The sequence below is a fragment of the Cherax quadricarinatus genome, chromosome 26, assembly GCF_038502225.1.
Source record: "Cherax quadricarinatus isolate ZL_2023a chromosome 26, ASM3850222v1, whole genome shotgun sequence".
NCBI classification, from domain to species: domain Eukaryota; kingdom Metazoa; phylum Arthropoda; class Malacostraca; order Decapoda; family Parastacidae; genus Cherax; species Cherax quadricarinatus.
Window position 1 is genome coordinate 38374598 of NC_091317.1, and position 15670 is coordinate 38390267.

The 15670-nt window shown below is 47.5% G+C and overlaps 1 protein-coding gene across 1 annotated transcript in view; it reads right to left on the bottom strand.

The window, feature by feature from the left end:
* Positions 1–15670, bottom strand: part of LOC138853249 (probable glutamate receptor) — a 69305-nt gene that overhangs the window by 46102 nt on the left and 7533 nt on the right. The window contains exons 3-4 of the mRNA XM_070088969.1: positions 11150–11266; positions 10530–10753 (exon numbers count right to left, since the gene is read on the bottom strand). Of these exons, the coding sequence (XP_069945070.1) occupies positions 10530–10753; positions 11150–11266 (341 nt within the window). The remainder of the gene's footprint in view (positions 1–10529; positions 10754–11149; positions 11267–15670) is intronic.

Consider the following 15670-nt stretch of genomic DNA (forward strand, 5'->3'; position numbering starts at 1 on the left):
CTGTGGGTGTCTAGCATCACTATGAGTGTCTAGCATCACTGTGGGTGTCTAGCATCACTGTGGGTGTCTAGCATCACTGTGGGTATCTTGCATCACTGTGGGTGTCTAGCATCACTGTGGGTGTCTAGCATCACTGTGGGTGTCTAGCATCACTGTGGGTGTCTAGCATCACTGTAGGTGTCTAGCATCACTATGGGTGTTTAGCATCACTGTGGGTGTCTAGCATCACTGTGGGTGTCTAGCATCACTGTGGGTATCTTGCATCACTGTGGGTGTCTAGCATCACTGTGGGTGTCTAGCATCACTGTGGGTGTCTAGCATCACCGTGAGTGTCTAGCATCACTGTGGGTGTCTGGCATCACTGTGGGTGTCTAGCATCACTGTGGGTGTCTAGCATCACTGTGGGTGTCTAGCATCACTGTGGGTGTCTAGTATCACTGTGGGTGTCTAGCATCACTGTAGATGTCTAGCATCACTGTGGGTGTCTAGCATCACTGTGGGTGTCTAGCATCACTGTGGGTGTCTAGCATCACTGTGGGTGTCTAGCATCACTGTGGGTGTCTAACATCACTGTGGGTGTCTAGCATCACTGTGGGTGTCTAGCATCACTGTGGGTGCCTAGCATCACTGTGGGTGTCTAGCATCACTGTGGGTGTCTAGCATCACTGTGGGTGTCCAGCATCACTGTAGATGTCTAGCACCACTGTGGGTGTCTAGCATCACTGTGGGTGTCTAGCATCACTGTGGGTGTCTAGCATCACTGTGGGTGTCTAGCATCACTGTGGGTGTCTAGCATCACCGTGGGTGTCTAGCATCACTGTGGGTGTCTAGCATCACTGTGGGTGTCTAGCACCACCGTGAGTGTCTAGCATCACTGTGGGTGTCTAGCATCACTGTGGGTGTCTAGCATCACTGTGGGTGTCTAGCATCACTGTAGATGTCTAGCATCACTGTGGGTGTCTAGCATCACTGTGGGTGTCTAGCATCACTGTGGGTGTCTAGCATCACTGTGGGTGTCTAGCATCACTGTGGGTGTCTAGCATCACTGTGGGTGTCTAGCATCACTGTGGGTGTCTAGCATCACTGTGGGTGTGGAACATCACTGTGGGTGTCTAGCATCACTGTGGGTGTCTACCATCACTGTGGGTGTGGAGCATCACTGTGGGTGTCTAGCATCACTGTGAGTGTCTACCATCACTGTGGGTGTGGAGCATCACTGTGGGGGTCTAGCATCACTGTGGATGTCTTGCATCACTGTGGGTGTCTAGCATCACTGTGGGTGTCTAGCATCACTGTGGGTGTGGAACATCACTGTGGGTGTCTAGCATCACTGTGGGTGTGGAGCATCACTGTAGGTGTGGAGCATCACTGTGGGTGTCTAGCATCACTGTGTGTGTCTAGCATTACTGTGGGTGTCTAGCATCACTGTGGATGTGGAGCATCACTGTGGGTGTCTAGCATCACTGTGGGTGTCTAGCATCACTGTGGATGTGGAGCATCACTGTGGGTGTCTAGCATCACTGTGGGTGTCTATCATCACTGTGGGTGGGGAACATCACTCTGGGTGTGGAGCATCACTGTGGGTGTCTAGCATCACTATGAGTGTCTAGCATCACTGTGGGTGTCTAGCATCACTGTGGGTGTCAAGCATCACTGTGGGTGTCTAGCATCACTATGAGTGTCTAGCATCACTGTGGGTGTCTAGCATCACTGTGGGTGTCTAGCATCACTGTGGGTATCTTGCATCACTGTGGGTGTCTAGCATCACTGTGGGTGTCTAGCATCACTGTGGGTGTCTAGCATCACTGTAGGTGTCTAGCATCACTATGGGTGTTTAGCATCACTGTGGGTGTCTAGCATCACTGTGGGTGTCTAGCATCACTGTGGGTATCTTGCATCACTGTGGGTGTCTAGCATCACTGTGGGTGTCTAGCATCACTGTGGGTGTGGAACATCACTGTGGGTGTCTAGCATCACTGTGGGTGTGGAGCATCACTGTAGGTGTGGAGCATCACTGTGGGTGTCTAGCATCACTGTGTGTGTCTAGCATTACTGTGGGTGTCTAGCATCACTGTGGATGTGGAGCATCACTGTGGGTGTCTAGCATCACTGTGGGTGTCTAGCATCACTGTGGATGTGGAGCATCACTGTGGGTGTCTAGCATCACTGTGGGTGTCTATCATCACTGTGGGTGGGGAACATCACTCTGGGTGTGGAGCATCACTGTGGGTGTCTAGCATCACTATGAGTGTCTAGCATCACTGTGGGTGTCTAGCATCACTGTGGGTGTCAAGCATCACTGTGGGTGTCTAGCATCACTATGAGTGTCTAGCATCACTGTGGGTGTCTAGCATCACTGTGGGTGTCTAGCATCACTGTGGGTATCTTGCATCACTGTGGGTGTCTAGCATCACTGTGGGTGTCTAGCATCACTGTGGGTGTCTAGCATCACTGTAGGTGTCTAGCATCACTATGGGTGTTTAGCATCACTGTGGGTGTCTAGCATCACTGTGGGTGTCTAGCATCACTGTGGGTGTCTAGCATCACTGTGGGTGTCTAGCATCACTGTAGATGTCTAGCATCACTGTGGGTGTCTAGCATCATTGTGGGTGTCTAGCATCACTGTGGGTGTCTAGCATCACTGTGGGTGTCTAGCATCACTGTGGGTGTCTAGCATCACTGTGGGTGTCTAGCATCACTGTGGGTGTCTAGCATCACTGTGGGTGTCTAGCATCACTGTGGGTGTCTAGCATCACTGTGGGTGTGGAACATCACTGTGGGTGTCTACCATCACTGTGGGTGTGGAGCATCACTGTGGGTGTCTAGCATCACTGTGAGTGTCTACCATCACTGTGGGTGTGGAGCATCACTGTGGGGGTCTAGCATCACTGTGGGTGTCTTGCATCACTGTGGGTGTCTAGCATCACTGTGGGTGTCTAGCATCACTGTGGGTGTGGAACATCACTGTGGGTGTCTAGCATCACTGTGGGTGTGGAGCATCACTGTAGGTGTGGAGCATCACTGTGGGTGTCTAGCATCACTGTGTGTGTCTAGCATTACTGTGGGTGTCTAGCATCACTGTGGATGTGGAGCATCACTGTGGGTGTCTAGCATCACTGTGGGTGTCTAGCATCACTGTGGATGTGGAGCATCACTGTGGGTGTCTAGCATCACTGTGGGTGTCTATCATCACTGTGGGTGGGGAACATCACTCTGGGTGTGGAGCATCACTGTGGGTGTCTAGCATCACTATGAGTGTCTAGCATCACTGTGGGTGTCTAGCATCACTGTGGGTGTCAAGCATCACTGTGGGTGTCTAGCATCACTATGAGTGTCTAGCATCACTGTGGGTGTCTAGCATCACTGTGGGTGTCTAGCATCACTGTGGGTATCTTGCATCACTGTGGGTGTCTAGCATCACTGTGGGTGTCTAGCATCACTGTGGGTGTCTAGCATCACTGTGGGTGTCTAGCATCACTGTAGGTGTCTAGCATCACTATGGGTGTTTAGCATCACTGTGGGTGTCTAGCATCACTGTGGGTGTCTAGCATCACTGTGGGTATCTTGCATCACTGTGGGTGTCTAGCATCACTGTGGGTGTCTAGCATCACTGTGGGTGTCTAGCATCACCGTGAGTGTCTAGCATCACTGTGGGTGTCTGGCATCACTGTGGGTGTCTAGCATCACTGTGGGTGTCTAGCATCACTGTGGGTGTCTAGCATCACTGTGGGTGTCTAGTATCACTGTGGGTGTCTAGCATCACTGTAGATGTCTAGCATCACTGTGGGTGTCTAGCATCACTGTGGGTGTCTAGCATCACTGTGGGTGTCTAGCATCACTGTGGGTGTCTAGCATCACTGTGGGTGTCTAACATCACTGTGGGTGTCTAGCATCACTGTGGGTGTCTAGCATCACTGTGGGTGCCTAGCATCACTGTGGGTGTCTAGCATCACTGTGGGTGTCTAGCATCACTGTGGGTGTCCAGCATCACTGTAGATGTCTAGCACCACTGTGGGTGTCTAGCATCACTGTGGGTGTCTAGCATCACTGTGGGTGTCTAGCATCACTGTGGGTGTCTAGCATCACTGTGGGTGTCTAGCATCACCGTGGGTGTCTAGCATCACTGTGGGTGTCTAGCATCACTGTGGGTGTCTAGCACCACCGTGAGTGTCTAGCATCACTGTGGGTGTCTAGCATCACTGTGGGTGTCTAGCATCACTGTGGGTGTCTAGCATCACTGTAGATGTCTAGCATCACTGTGGGTGTCTAGCATCACTGTGGGTGTCTAGCATCACTGTGGGTGTCTAGCATCACTGTGGGTGTCTAGCATCACTGTGGGTGTCTAGCATCACTGTGGGTGTCTAGCATCACTGTGGGTGTCTAGCATCACTGTGGGTGTGGAACATCACTGTGGGTGTCTAGCATCACTGTGGGTGTCTACCATCACTGTGGGTGTGGAGCATCACTGTGGGTGTCTAGCATCACTGTGAGTGTCTACCATCACTGTGGGTGTGGAGCATCACTGTGGGGGTCTAGCATCACTGTGGATGTCTTGCATCACTGTGGGTGTCTAGCATCACTGTGGGTGTCTAGCATCACTGTGGGTGTGGAACATCACTGTGGGTGTCTAGCATCACTTTGGGTGTGGAGCATCACTGTAGGTGTGGAGCATCACTGTGGGTGTCTAGCATCACTGTGTGTGTCTAGCATTACTGTGGGTGTCTAGCATCACTGTGGATGTGGAGCATCACTGTGGGTGTCTAGCATCACTGTGGGTGTCTAGCATCACTGTGGATGTGGAGCATCACTGTGGGTGTCTAGCATCACTGTGGGTGTCTATCATCACTGTGGGTGGGGAACATCACTCTGGGTGTGGAGCATCACTGTGGGTGTCTAGCATCACTATGAGTGTCTAGCATCACTGTGGGTGTCTAGCATCACTGTGGGTGTCAAGCATCACTGTGGGTGTCTAGCATCACTATGAGTGTCTAGCATCACTGTGGGTGTCTAGCATCACTGTGGGTGTCTAGCATCACTGTGGGTATCTTGCATCACTGTGGGTGTCTAGCATCACTGTGGGTGTCTAGCATCACTGTGGGTGTCTAGCATCACTGTAGGTGTCTAGCATCACTATGGGTGTTTAGCATCACTGTGGGTGTCTAGCATCACTGTGGGTGTCTAGCATCACTGTGGGTATCTTGCATCACTGTGGGTGTCTAGCATCACTGTGGGTGTCTAGCATCACTGTGGGTGTGGAACATCACTGTGGGTGTCTAGCATCACTGTGGGTGTGGAGCATCACTGTAGGTGTGGAGCATCACTGTGGGTGTCTAGCATCACTGTGTGTGTCTAGCATTACTGTGGGTGTCTAGCATCACTGTGGATGTGGAGCATCACTGTGGGTGTCTAGCATCACTGTGGGTGTCTAGCATCACTGTGGATGTGGAGCATCACTGTGGGTGTCTAGCATCACTGTGGGTGTCTATCATCACTGTGGGTGGGGAACATCACTCTGGGTGTGGAGCATCACTGTGGGTGTCTAGCATCACTATGAGTGTCTAGCATCACTGTGGGTGTCTAGCATCACTGTGGGTGTCAAGCATCACTGTGGGTGTCTAGCATCACTATGAGTGTCTAGCATCACTGTGGGTGTCTAGCATCACTGTGGGTGTCTAGCATCACTGTGGGTATCTTGCATCACTGTGGGTGTCTAGCATCACTGTGGGTGTCTAGCATCACTGTGGGTGTCTAGCATCACTGTAGGTGTCTAGCATCACTATGGGTGTTTAGCATCACTGTGGGTGTCTAGCATCACTGTGGGTGTCTAGCATCACTGTGGGTATCTTGCATCACTGTGGGTGTCTAGCATCACTGTGGGTGTCTAGCATCACTGTGGGTGTCTAGCATCACCGTGAGTGTCTAGCATCACTGTGGGTGTCTGGCATCACTGTGGGTGTCTAGCATCACTGTGGGTGTCTAGCATCACTGTGGGTATCTTGCATCACTGTGGGTGTCTAGCATCACTGTGGGTGTCTAGCATCACTGTGGGTGTCCAGCGTCACTGTGGGTGTCTAGCATCACTGTGGGTGTCTAGCATCACTGTGGGTGTCTAGCATCACTGTGGGTGTCTAGCATCACTGTGGCTGTCTAGCATCACTGTGGGTATCTTGCATCACTGTGGGTGTCTAGCATCACTGTGGGTGTCTAGCATCACCGTGGGTGTCTAACATCGCTGTGGGTGTCTTTCATCACCGTGGGTGTCTAGCATCACTGTGGGTGTCTAGCATCACTGTGGGCATCTTGCATCACTGTGGGTGTCTAGCATCACTGTGGGTATCTTGCATCACTGTGGGTGTCTAGCATCACTGTGGGTGTCTAGCATCACTGTGGGTGTCTAGCATCACTGTGGGTGTCTAGCATCACTGTGGGTGTCTCGCATCACTATGGGTGTCTAGCATCACTGTGGGTGTCTGGCATCACTGTGGGTGTCTAGCATCACTGTGGGTGTCTAGCATCACTGTGGGTGTCTAGCATCACTGTGGGTATCTTGCATCACTGTGGGTGTCTAGCATCACTGTGGGTGTCTAGCATCACTGTGGGTATCTTGCATCACTGTGGGTGTCTAGCATCACTGTGGGTATCTTGCATCACTGTGGGTGTCTAGCATCACTGTGGGTGTCTAGCATCACTGTGGGTGTCTAGCATCACTGTGGGTGTCTAGCATCACTGTGGGTGTCTCGCATCACTATGAGTGTCTTGCATCACTGTGGGTGTCTGGCATCACTGTGGGTGTCTAGCATCACTGTGGGTGTCTGGCATCACTGTGGGTCTCTAGCATCACTGTGGGTGTCTAGCATCACTGTGGGTGTCTAGCATCACTGTGGGTGTCTAGCATCATTGTGGGTGTCTAGCATCACTGTGGGTATCTAGCATCACTGTGGGTGTCTAGCATCACTGTGGGTATCTAGCATCACTGTGGGTGTCTAGCATCACTGTGGGTGTCTAGCATCACTGTGGGTGTCTAGCATCACTGTGGATGTCTAGCATCACTGTGGGTGTCTAGCATCACTGTGGGTGTCTAGCATCACTATGGGTGTCTAGCATCACTATGGGTGTCTAGCATCACTGTGGGTGTCTAGCATCACTGTGGGTGTCTAGCATCACTGTGGGTGTCTAGCATCACTGTGGGTGTCTAGCATCACTGTGGGTGTCTAGCATCACTGTGGGTGTCTAGCATCACTGTGGGTGTCTCGCATCACTATGGGTGTCTAGCATCACTGTGGGTGTCTGGCATCACTGTGGGTGTCTAGCATCACTGTGGGTGTCTGGCATCACTGTGGGTGTCTAGCATCACTGTGGGTGTCTAGCATCACTGTGGGTGTCTAGCATCACTGTGGGTGTCTAGCATCACTGTGGGTGTCTAGCATCACTGTGGATGTCTAGCATCACTGTGGGTGTCTAGCATCACTGTGGGTGTCTAGCATCACTATGGGTGTCTAGCATCACTATGGGTGTCTAGCATCACTGTGGGTGTCTAGCATGACTGTGGGTGTCTAGCATCACTGTGGATGTCTAGCATCACTGTGGGTGTCTAGCATCACTGTGGATGTCTAGCATCACTGTGGGTGTCTAGCATCACTGTTGGTGTCTAGCATCACTGTGGGTGTCTAGCATCACTGTGGGTGTCTAACATCACTGTGGGTGTCTAACATCACTGTGGGTGTCTAACATCACTGTGGGTGTCTAGCATCACTGTGGGTGTCTAGCATCACTGTAGATGTCTAGCATCACTGTGGGTGTCTAGCATCACTGTGGGTGTCTAGCATCACTGTGGGTGTCTAGCATCACTGTGGGTGTCTAGCATCACTGTGGGTGTCTAGCATCACTGTGGGTGTCTAGCATCACTGTGGGTGTCTAGCATCACTGTGGGTGTCTAACATCACTGTGGGTGTCTAGCATCACTGTGGGTGTGTAGCATCACTGTGGGTGTCTAGCATCACTGTGGGTGTCTAGCATCACTGTGGATGTCTAGCATCACTGTGGGTGTCTAGCATCACTGTGGGTGTCTAGCATCACTGTGGGTGTCTAGCATCACTGTGGATGTCTAGCATCACTGTGGGTGTCTAGCATCACTGTGGGTGTCTAGCATCACTGTGGGTGTCTAGCATCACTGTGGGTGTCTAGCATCACTATGGGTGTCTAGCATCACTGTGGGTGTCTAGCATCACTGTGGGTGTCTAGCATCACTGTGGGTGTCTAGCATCACTGTGGGTGTCTAGCATCACTGTGGGTATCTAGCATCACTGTGGGTGTCTAGCATCACTGTGGGTGTCTAGCATCACTGTGGGTGTCTAGCATCACTGTGGGTGTCTAGCATCACTGTGGGTATCTAGCATCACTGTGGGTATCTAGCATCACTGTGGGTATCTAGCATCACTGTGGGTGTCTAGCATCACTGTGGGTGTCTAGCATCACTGTGGGTGTCTAGCATCACTGTGGGTGTCTAGCATCACTGTGGGTGTCTAGCATCACTGTGGGTGTCTAGCATCACTGTGGGTGTCTAGCACCACTGTGGGTGTCTAGCATCACTGTGGGTGTCTAGCATCACTGTGAATGTCTAGCATCACTGTGGGTGTCTATCATCACTGTGGGTGTCTAGCATCACTGTGGGTGTCTAGCATCACTGTGGGTGTCTAGCATCACTGTGGGTGTCTAGCATCACTGTGGGTATCTAGCATCACTGTGGGTATCTAGCATCACTGTGGGTGTCTAGCATCACTGTGGGTGTCTAGCATCACTGTGGGTGTCTAGCATCACTGTGGGTGTCTAGCATCACTGTGGGTGTCTAGCATCACTGTGGGTGTCTAGCATCACTGTGGGTGTCTAGCATCACTGTGGGTGTCTAGCATCACTGTGGGTGTCTAGCATCACTGTGGGTGTCTAGCATCACTGTGGGTGTCTAGCATCACTGTGGGTGTCTAGCATCACTGTGGGTGTCTAGCATCACTGTGGGTGTCTAGCATCACTGTGGGTGTCTAGCATCAGCTTCCCTGCCTCTTTAAAATTAACAAAGGAATTTTCTACTTGTTTTTTTTCAAACTTTCCAACATACTGTGCCTTAGGATGGAGCAGCTCTGGTTGTTCACCTCCACCTCTTTATAGTCCATCTGGTTCCTCTTTTAAACAAGAATGAGACTGAAGAGGTATTTCCTGAAGCTTCGCTTTTGTTGCCTCTTTAGTTTAGTATTACCCTGGGTGGCCATGCTGACGCTCCTCCAGCAATATGTTTGTTAGGATTATCGAGTCATGACTTAAGTTTGGACTTTAGACTTTAACCAAAACTTGCACGTTATCTGCAGTTTTCTTCTCTTATTTTTTTTTTAAATTCGCTGCCTTTTATTCTCTCTCTCTCTCTCTCTCTCTCTCTCTCTCTCTCTCTCTCTCTCTCTCTCTCTCTCTCTCTCTCTCTCTCTCTCTCTCTCTCTCTCTCTCTCTCTCTCTCTTTATCTGGCTCCTCTTTCCCAGACGGATACTAGGCTGTCCCTTTATTCTCTAGTACGCATCTCAGTCTGGAACTATACATACTTATCGACGTTCGGGCTCCGTGCTTGTGCAGCATACTCTGAGAGTAGTCCGACATATGTCGGACTACGTTCTAAAAACGGTTCTTAGGCTTGCAAGTCTTTGATTTAGATTTTGAAACGATCGCCAGTCTAGACGAAAAGGAAGCACATAGAGAGGAGAAAGTTCTTCACTTGAAAAATGAGTCCAACTAAGCAGTCATATTAAATCAATTAGTCTCTGAAGTTGCTAAGTTTATGCGTCTACCCGCAATTACCAAAATGCCAACATTTTTCAGTCTGAGATATACCGGGGAATATTTCCCAAACGTTCTCTTTCTAGGTGTTCTAAATAAATGTTTGCTAGAACAAAACTAGCTAAGGAAGCCATTGCCATGTTGACTTTCTGCCTCTATAAATTTCCTTCAAGAATAATTTTAAGCTCACACACAATTCCATAATATCGAGGAAGTCACAATTATGTAGGAAGAATGAAGGCCTATAAAGTCTTCCACAAAGTATAACACTGTTACCCTCTTCCCACCAGTCCCAAGCCTGCACACATTTTGGACTTTCCTAAACACATAGTCATAATATTTCAAACTGCCCCGTTCCCTCCAGCATCAGTAGTGTTCCTTAAAATCTTCCAGTTCTTCTAGCCAAACTATAGTCCTAGATACTGGGTACCATTAGTCTCTTATTTTTCATACACTCATGATACCATCTCTCTCAACGATATCACCATCAATCTTGATGTAATATCGGAGGAAAAGGACACAGATGCAGTGAAATGAGATCTTTTATTAACAAAGTTTCTCCCACTCACTGGGCCTTTTCAAGTCACCTGAAAAAGTTCAGTGCGTGGTCAAAACGTTGTCATTGAAGGATGTGTTTCTCTGGTCTCACAGCAGTAATCATAGCCAAGGATCATTGTATTTAATCTTCATTTAAGTAGAAAACGCACGTCACCTGATGTTAGCTGTGTCATCGTTGATAATAACCAACATAGAGTTGAGGTTGGACAAGGTTGTGTGGAGATCCTGCAGCTCCATGAGGCGAGAGTGAGTGAGGATGAGGAGCCTCGTCGACCACACCATGAGGCGCCCCTTGACGGACCACTTGACGAAGGCGGCGAGGAAGGTTGCCTCGTCACTTATCACCACAATTGTTGTGTATGATGACAACTTCCGCAGCTGTTAATGTAGAAATTGTATACTGTTATTAAATGCCTTGACATGTTAAGAGACAGCAGATTCAACGATCTCTAATATACTGAACCTTCAAGAGAGGTGCCTGGGTGCCGGTGAACGGCTGTTAAACCAAGTAATGTAAATGATCCCTCTTTTCTTTTAATTGAAACTGATTACCTCCCGATCTCCAGATATATGGACGCTATAGGTTTATGATTTCTCGTGAATTTAATACTACTAATAATAACAGTATTGAGCACAGTTTTAGTATTAGTACGATTTCACTAACTCTCCCCCCCTCCCATCATTACTGTGAATGAAAAAAATATTGTGCTTTTCAAGTACAACAACGATATTAACAAAATCTTGTGGCTACCAGGCAATGGTCACTCAGCCTACCAGCTTAACACTGTCCACCAACAAAGAGAGGTGCTCCTCCCAGTTGTTCAAATCAGAGCAATTAGCCACTGCTTCAAATACTCCAACTCCTCCAGAAAAGCGCAGATGATCTATTATCTGAAAAGGAAATATTTTAGGAGCAGCTAATATATTATGATAAGACACAGGTGCAGATATTTAGGTCATATTCACTCCAACCCTTCTCACTCATAACTTACCTTTAGCCTAATAACTTAGCTAATAGCATTAACTCAGCAATCAACACCTCTACGTTCAGGAATTCATATTATTTAGCTCTATTAAGTTGTCAGAACCTCCGGTATTTGGGTGCAAAAATGCTGACTTTATTTTTGCACCAAGATACCGGATGTCAGCAGTACCGAGGATATCTTTTCAAGAACATTCGACGAACAGTAACGAGTAAGCGAGTGACAACGTAAGATTCATGGCCATACCCGTCTGCTTTCGTAACGATTGTTCGTACCGGGACAATTCCCAAGGAGATGAAACACAAATGTAACTTTCCCTTTTGTGAACAATCATCACGGACATATCAACATTCACGAGTACAACTTGTGGATGAGTGATAGTGAAGTCTGGAGTCTACCTGGAGGGCATTCCGGAGATCAACGCCCCCCGCGGCCCGGTCCACGACCAGGCCTCCCGGTGGATCAGGGCCTGATCAACGAGGCTGTTGCTGCTGGCCGCACGCAATCCAACGTACGAACCACAGCCCGGCTGATCCGGCACCGTCTTTGGGTATCTGTCCAGCTCCCTCTTGAAGACAACCAGGAGTCTACCGGTAATGCCCGTTATTGCTGGCGGGACGCTGTTGAACAGCCTTGGGCCCCGGACACTTATTGCGTTTTCTCTTAGTGTACCAGTGACGCCCCTACTTTTCACTGGGGGTATGTTGCATCGCCTGCCAATTCTTTTGCTTTCGTATGGAGTGATTGATGTGTGCATATTAGGAACCAGTCCCTCCAAAATCTTCCAGGTGTAGATTATGAAATATCTCTCTCGCCTGCGCTCTAGTGAGTACAAGTCAAGTGCTTCCAGGCGCTCCTAGTAGTTAAGGTGTTTAATGGAACTTATACGTGCAGTAAAGGTTCTCTGTACATTCTCTAGCTCTGCAATTTCACCTACCTTGAATGGGGATATTAATGTACAGCAGTATTCCAGCCTAGAGAGAATAAGTGATTTAAAAAGGATCATCATTGGCTTAGCATCTCTTGTCTTGAATGTTCTCATTATCCATCCTATCAGTTTCCTAGCAGATGTGATAGTGGCATTGTTATGGTCCTTGAAGGTGAGGTCTTCGGACATTACCACACCCAGGTCCTTCACATTACTTTTCCGCTCTATTGTGTGATTAGTTTGTAGTATACTCAGTTCTAGTTATTATTTCCTCCAGTTTTCCATAACGGAGTAGTTGGAATTTGTCTTCATTGAACATCATATTGTTCTCTGTTGCCCATTGGAAAACTTGGTTTATATCTTCTTGGAGCTTTGCCGTGTCCTCAGTGGATGACACTCTCATGCAGATCCTAGTATCGTCTGCAAAGGATGATACAGTGCTATGGTTCACATCTCTGTTTATGTCTGATATGACAGAACTCTTCACTATGGCAAAGTCAGGTGACGATGGAAATAAATGGTATAAAATACCGACACAATGGCAATATAAACACAAATGCAGTATAATGTGATCCTTTATTGACTACGTTTCGCCCACACAGTGGGCTTTTTCAAGTCACAAACAGAACTGTTTGTGACTTGAAAAAGCCCACTGTGTGGGCGAAACGTAGTCAATAAAGGATCACATTATACTGCATTTGTGTTTATATTGCCAAAGTCAGGTGACGTTGAACGATGTTTCCGAGTGCTGTTTGTTGAACAGTCTAAGTGCACAGTGAACTTTCCACCGTGTTTATACGATTAACTGACAAAGAAGTGAAGGTGTCCTAGTCATTCATCGGGGTACAACCATCTTATCTTCAATCAAATCATCGATACCGCCATTAATGACTCGGTAGCGACACAGGCTCCCGCTACATATGAGCCAAAGAATAATAATTAATAATAATAATATTAATAATAACAATAATAATAATAATAATAATAATAATAATAATAATAATAATAATAATAATAATAATAATAATAATAATAATATCTTTATTTCTACAAGTACATGTACAAGGTATACAGTCCTAGCTGACATCAATGACATACTACTACATATATAGAAAACCGCTTGTTATGCAGAGCATTTCGGGCAAATTAGGTCAGTTTTGTCCCGGGATACGACCCACACCAGTCGACTAACACCCAGATACCCATTTTTACTGTTGGGTGAACATGGACAACCGGTGTAAGGAAGCACGCCCAGTGTTTCAACCCGTTGCCGGGAATCGAACACGAGAGCTTTTGCCACCAGGCTACGGGCCACCGTAATGAGTCGTATTCACCACGCAAACACTGCAGTGGATATGAGAAAGCTTAGGGACTAAACTGACTTGGCAGTTAAAAATTAAAGAAGAGTAATAAAGGTAATTACATGGATGCCATAAGAGGACGATCTACCCAACACTGGTAAGAGTAGTGATCTCCCCTAGTATACCGTTGACATACTATAGCATATATATCAGAAGAGAAGATGTATTATTGTTACACCCGCCTAGCGGGACACAAGAGCGCCTATATAGGAAAGGAAGTCTCCTAGGTTGCGGCTGCTAGATGTCTTAGACTGTCATCTTAAAGATAAGTAGCCCCAAAGACCACCAATAATCTTTAATGTATTTATTTAACTAAAGTTCCTACAATGCTTCTCGTCAACTTGTTCAGTTACACCTGACTCCACCATCATTTGGCCACAAGATTAACTTGTGAATGTTAATATGTCCATGGTTAATAATCCACTGTGGGGAGAGTTGCTGGAGATACCTCGCTTAGCAGCGTTAACTATTTGCGATTCAACACCGAATTTCTGCTGCAGCTCTTTGTAATATGTCCGTGATTAATGTTTCACGGCAGGGAGAGTTACCATCGATACCTCACTTATGAGAGTTACATTTGCGTCTCAACGCCATATCTCTTCTTCAGTTCTCCCTGGAGACGGTCGGAGCACGACAGAGTGTCACGATGTGAACATGAATGCGAACACAGAATTTTATGTTTCGACGCGGTGGATTCACCCGAACACTCGCTTACTGGTTGTTACATGGCTACTCTGACGTCCGGTTATATATGTGCAAAAATGCTAAGTCGTCTTAGTCGAGTCAAAGAATGTGAATTTCTGGACTCCAAGGTGTTGACTGCTGAGTTAATGCTATATGTCATTAGGCTAAAGGCTTATTAATAACTCATTTTAATATGTTTGGGATAAAGGTATTTCTCGGTAAACACGTGAAGGAAATATTTCTTGAGCTCTGCTTGGTTGAGAAACTAGAGGGATCTTGTTGCTTACGACTAGTCTAATATGTAAATTACAGCCTGTCTAGAAGTAAATTTCACCACAATGTTTCGGCCCAACTTAGATTGTTAACCAGTTAAACGGAAATATCGTCAAAAACTTCAGTCTCTTACTTGCGGGTTGTGTACCAATGTGTTGCTGTGTCAGACAGGTATAACTACGAAAATGATATACTATACCAATAAGTTGACGAGTAAGACGCTTGTGCCTTACTCATCACCGACTAGTGTCGGTGACGTGGACTTGCTAGTGTGAAGACGTACTCTGTGAGCTCTCTGTGAAACTGAACCAACGATACCCTCTAACTCTACCAGTAGCTTAGGGATGAGCTGAAGGTGGCTAGGCAGGAGATATGGTGACTAACTGAGGAAAACAAGAGGATTTGTAGTAATCCTCCTGTTGTGAATCCTCAGGTCAAGAAAAGAAGCTGTACAGTGGCCGGGTAGCATGGAACGAAGCTGATAATCAAGAGGATGGATGTAAAGGTAGAAACGACAAAGATCCAGGAGACTGCTGTGGAAACTTCGAAACCATATTGTGTGCTACCTGACGATTGTGTTAACTACTGGGAATGACATGACAAAGAACACCGAGGAACACTCAGGTTAGGTACATGGAGAGAGCTTTCTGCTTGAAGGATAGGAGTAGGAGACAGAGGGTTTGCTTTCCTGGGGCTGGGATGGAGGATACTGTTAGCTGGCTTGACAACTTCATGAATGGTAATGGGATCAGTCTTATTATCTGCCTCACTGCTGGAGGCAATGATGTAGGCAGGAGTAGAAGTAAGGATTTAGTTAGAAGGTATAGGACAGCAATGGACATAATTAGGAAGAAGGGAGGGAACCCTGTTATATGTGGCATTTTGCCAAGAAGGGGTATTGGAAATGTATGGCTGTCCAGAGCAATTGGTATTAATTGTTTGTTGGCCAAACACTGTAAAGATAATGCAGTACCATTGATTGGCAACTGGAACCACTTCTATGGTAGAAATAACATGTATGCCAGAGATTGAATCATTTAACTTGGGCAGATGTGGGTATTCTCCT